Raw genomic sequence first — 5,571 nt, 5'->3', positions numbered from 1 at the left:
TGTATCTAGCATTAATGTAGACTCTAGAAGTGGGGGAATCAGAATCATATGCGATGTGCTAATCATGTAATGTACATGTATGTTTTGATTCATACCCTCACTGAGCTGATCACACGCTTCTGACTATTATGGCAAGGTCTACAAGGAGATTTATAATTATTATCAAGACAGAGACAATTGCACTTGTTTATCCAAACAAGCCCAAAATAAGGATCTAACCAGAGACAAGTTGAATTGTTTGTCTGTACTATTCTATGCACAGCCACTGTGATTCATTGCTCTGGAAGATAGATTATCTGAAAGTGTGTGTAAACCCCCTTAGAGTTTAAAATTATCCTCTAAGACTCAGTACAGTATGTAAGTACAATTATATGGAAAACATCTGTAAGGGGCAAATAGAATCATCTCTCTGTGCAATAATAAGTACAGCTCTTTGGATTCATACCCCTTTAAAGCCAGAACACTATATGGTCATTGCTGGTATCAATAAATATCCAATAGTATCTTTTGAAGTATCAATAAGAAGCCAGCATTCTTTGGAGAAAACACAGTTTATCAATAGAGATAAAAGATCTCTGTGTGTTACTAGGAAGTGTGGATGAGTGCCACACACTTAGCATTTGCAACAAGTACAGACTGGCCGGTACACAGTGCACCTTTGCCAGGTCTGCCACTTCAGTGTTCATTGCTGAAAGTTCATAATAAAGGAATGTATTATCATTCCAAAGGCTTATTGCACTGCTTACTCCATCTGAAGTAATATACAAAACTTGTTCATGAGGGATAGCCTTTATGCTATGCTTTCAGTATTACCAAGCCATTGATAGGTTCACCTATTACTACCACCTACCAGTACTAGGAATCTAGTGGTGATAGCTATAGTATATCAAGGTCTATACTCTTCACCAGTGAGTGGAGTTCTAGACATTACCTTGATCGGCATTTAGGATTGAGGTCACTATTTACAGTCATTGTCATCAGTGGTTGTATTACCTGTGTTATACTGTATTATCACCCTCACATAGTTTTTTTTAACGTTTTGAGAGTAATTATTATTTGATGTATTAAAATTAATTTTAATTTATGTGATCCAACCAATAACTTATACATCCAGATTTGGGTGCTCTCGTACACTGTACCCATCATCAACCAGTTTCCTTTTAGGTAGTTCTATAAATACTGGTTTACTGCACAAAGTGATACTTTAGCTGGGACGCTTACTGTCAGCTTATCAGCTCCAGCTGTGTTTTTTTTAAGAGTGCCCCCATTCAAGGATATTTCTCTTTCCCCCCTACTCTATTCCCCTTATTGTTGTGATTTTTCAGCTTCCTAGCAAGCTTATATATCCCGGGAGAGCACCCTACAGGTAGAACGAGCACACCACCTATTTGTACTGTGTATCCTCTCAGCATCTTTAATATTGTGTTACTGTGTATCCTCTCAGCATCTTAAATATTGTGATACTGTGTGTCCTCTAAGCACCTGTAATATTGTGTTACTGTGTATCCTCTCAGCAGCTGTAATATTGTGTTACTGTGTATCCTCTCAGCACCTGTAATATTGTGTTACTGTGTGTCCTCTCAGCAGCTGTAATACTGTGTTACTGTGTGTCCTCTCAGCAGCTGTAATATTGTGTTACTGTGTATCCTCTCAGCACCTGTAATATTGTGTTACAGTGTATCCTCTCAGCACCTGTAATATTGTGTTACTGTGTATCCTCTCAGCACCTGTAATATTGTGTTACTGTGTATCCTCTCAGCACCTGTAATATTGTGTTACTGGGTATCCTCTCAGCACCTGTAATATTGTGTTACTGTGTATCCTCTAAGCACCTGTAATATAGTGTTACTGTGTATCCTCTCAGCACCTGTAATATTGTGTTACTGTGTATTCTCTCAGCACCTGTAATATTTTGTTACTGTGTATTCTCTCAGCACCTGTAATATTGTGTTACTGTGTATTTTCTCAGCACCTGTAATATTGTGTCTTTCTTGGATTTCCAATGCAGGTCACAACATGGTGAATATAAGACTGGAAACAAAGGAAACCGTCTGTTAGGCTCATAGGGCACAACTATTGGTTTGCCCATTATAAAGCATCTTTTTATATATATAATTGATTGCCTTGTTCAATAGATGTTAATTTACATTTGAAAACACTACTCCTTGTTCCAATTTAATTTCTATGCACATTACATCATTGCAGGTGTTACTCACCAATCAATGAGCTGAAGGGAGGTTTAAATAGTACCCTCCCTCTGCTGACATCATACTCCTTGAGAAAGAGCAGTTTGGCTCGAAACGCGTGGGAGGAGGTTTCCTGTTTTTGTTCGTGACAGTATCTGTTTTATGTAGTTCAATAAAAGGTTGTTATTTTACTTTTTGCTGGTGAGTCTCAGTGTACATCAGGAGTGGCTGCTGCATCAATCTTTTTTCTTCTACCATGGTGAATATAAGCCTGGAAAACCAAACAATATTACATGAATTCTTCCTTCTTGGATTCTCTGATTTCCCAAAGTTTCGGTACATATTATTCCTGCTGTTTTCCTCCATTTATCTGATGACTTTGACAGGAAACCTTCTCATTCTTGTTCTTATCCACAATGACTCCCGTCTTCACACCCCAATGTATTTCTTCCTTGGTAACCTGGCGTGTTTGGACGCCGGCTCTTCCTCTGTCACTGTCCCTCGGATGCTCGCTGACTTACTCACTGACGTTAGGACAATTTCCCTAACAGCTTGTAGAGCTCAGGTGTTTTTCTTTATCATGTTTGTCTGTTCTGAGATCTTCCTGCTGGCAGGGATGTCCTATGACAGATACGTTGCCATCTGCCACCCTCTGCATTACAGTCACGTCATGTCTTGGGAAGTCTGTGTCCAACTGGCCTCAGTGGCGTGGGCTCTTGGATTCTCCTACTCATTGATACAGACACTTTGTACACACAGGTTGACTTTTTGTGGCCCAAATATCATCCAGAGCTTTTTCTGTGACCTGACCCTCCTGTTACAGCTCTCGTGCACTGACACCTTCATAAACATCCTGCTCATATTTCTTGCAGTGCTATTTTTAGCATTACCTGCCTTATTAATCACTTTTATCCCATATATACACATTTTTCGTACAATCCTGAGGATCCCGACCAAGGAAGGGAAACACAAAGCTTTCTCCACCTGTGCGTCTCACCTGTCTGTGGTCTTTATCTATTATGGGACTGTTGTATTTACATATTTACGTTCCGCACCAAGTCACCCTGGAATAGGTGACAGTATATTGTCAGTTATTTATACAATTATTACCCCTTTATTAAATCCATTAATTTACAGTCTGAGAAACAAGGACCTCAAAGGAGCACTTAGAAATACTCTGCACAAATTATTTCACATACTGTAGTGCCGACGAGTATTCTAAAACAAATCTGGGGCAATCACCAACAAGACCCAATATATGCTGGGTACATGCTGGGTACATGCTGGGTACATGCTGGGTACATGCTGGGTACATGCTGGGTACATGCTGCAACATTTCAGTGACATTTCTGCAGACAGACTAATGGCCTATCGGATTAACAGCAGGGGGCCCTGGCAGTCCCATTCAAACTGAATGGGACTGCCAGGGACCCCTGCTGTGTTAATAAAGGCGTTATAACTGTATAAATAACAAACAATATACTGTAACCTATCTCAGGGTGACTTTGTGCTGGTAAATACAATAGTCACTGAAATGTTTCAGCATGTACCCAGCATGTACCTGGGTCTTGTTGGTGATAGCCCCAGATTTTCCAAGGCAAGTTTAAGGCAAGTTTTAGAATACTTGTCGGTGCACCTGTAGCAGCAGACATTAGGCTGAGTTTATAGATGAGTTCTGGATTCACATCAAGGTGAGAAAGGTACTGTATGTGAGGAAACTGTAGGTGCTATATACTGTGCTAGTGTTACATAAGGATTGAAGAATTCCTGAGGTTTCCGGTTGGGCAGAATGTCTCCTTTTTATATATCTAATACTGAAATAATACATGTACAATTTGGGAATAAAAGGCTTTGGTTAACGCAGGTGTGTATGTGGTTACTCAGGTCAGAAAGTAAAGCAAAGAAAATACTAATAAGGGGAAAATATCTCCCAAAGGTGCCTGCCCCTAAGTAAGTGGGGCCACACACAAGGAATCAGTGACAGAAATATAAAGGGCAGCTCTCAATCAGCGCGACTCAATGTTTGCTGATTCCTGACAAGGAATAAATTCAGCAACTGATGTTCCAAAGGAATCCCAGCATTTTATTCACAAGATCAGGGGGGGGGGAGAAATGATTGCCGAGGGGCGGGGAAATGACAACCTGGGGGGTGGGGGGAGGGGATGGAGCAGCGAGAAACAGGGGGGAGTGAAAGAAACACCCCCCCTACCACCTCCTGGCCAGCCAGCCATGGGGACAGGGGACAGGATGGAGTGACATCGCGTGACAAGCACATCCCGGGCAACGCCGGGTATATCAGCTAGTTCCGCTATATAATAGTAACGAGCTCCTGCGGTTGGAGAGATACTCAACTTTAGCACTATACTAGGGAGAGGGAGTGGCTCAGTGAGTAAAGACACTGACTGGCACTGAGTGTGAAGCAGGGGAACCTGGGAGAAGGAGCGGCTCAGTGAGTAAAGACACTGACTGGCACTGAGTGTGATGCAGGGGAACCTGGGAGAAGGAGCGGCTCAGTGAGTAAAGACACTGACTGGCACTGAGTGTGAGGCAGGGGAGCCTGGGAGAAGGAGGGGCTCAGCGAGTAAAGACACTGACTGGCACTGAGTGTGAGGCAGGTGAACCTGGGAAAGGGAGCGGCTCAGTGAGCACAGACACTGACTGGCACTGAGTGTGAAGCAGGAGAACCTGGGAGAAGGAGCGGCTCAGTGAGAACAGACACTGACTGGCACTGAGTATGAAGCAGGGGAACCTGGGAGAGGGAGCGGCTCAGTGAGCACAGACACTGACTGGCACTGAGTGTGAAGCAGGGGAGCCTGGTTCAATTCCCAGTGTCGGCTCCTTGTGACCTTGGGCAAGTCACTTTATCTCCCTGTGCCTCAGGCACCAAAAACATAGATTGTAAGCTCCACAGGGCAGGGACCTGTGCCTGCAAAATGTCTCTGTAAAGCGCTACATAAAACTAAAACTTTGTAAAGAACATGCTAAAAAAAAAAAATACACGAGAAATTTCTAGTGCATGTAATATAGAAATTGTATGTTACAAATAATCAATTATAACAAATCAATACAATACCTCCACACATACTTTACATTGTTTGTTAGCCTAAACCTTTGAATAGCCCTTACACGGACTAATCTCCTTACACTATATTACTTATATTGTAGCATTTATTGTTTCTCCAGCGCAGATATAGATAGATATAGATAGATATGGATGGAATAGATATAGATAGATATATAGATAAAGCTATATATAGAATAGAACGTCAAGGTGGCGTCAGGCATCAGTGGCAGGAAGCGAAACAATCCTCAGTAGTTCTTGCTTAAATCCAGATGGGATCAGGAATGTAATCACCCAAATCAAAGTCCCAATTGCCATTGATGA

At 42.0% G+C, this 5,571-nt stretch overlaps 1 protein-coding gene across 1 annotated transcript; it reads left to right on the top strand.

The window, feature by feature from the left end:
• Positions 1 to 2,345: 2,345 nt before the first annotated feature.
• Positions 2,346 to 3,390, top strand: LOC142462897 (olfactory receptor 1E16-like). The gene has a single exon (XM_075565112.1). It carries the CDS (start codon positions 2,443 to 2,445, stop codon positions 3,388 to 3,390), a length of 948 nt encoding a protein of 315 aa, XP_075421227.1. The 5' UTR covers positions 2,346 to 2,442.
• Positions 3,391 to 5,571: the final 2,181 nt, after the last annotated feature.

Source organism: Ascaphus truei, chromosome 11 (assembly GCF_040206685.1).
Source record: "Ascaphus truei isolate aAscTru1 chromosome 11, aAscTru1.hap1, whole genome shotgun sequence".
In the NCBI taxonomy this organism is placed as follows: Eukaryota; Metazoa; Chordata; class Amphibia; order Anura; family Ascaphidae; genus Ascaphus; species Ascaphus truei.
This window is presented reverse-complemented; position numbering and strand designations above follow the sequence as displayed.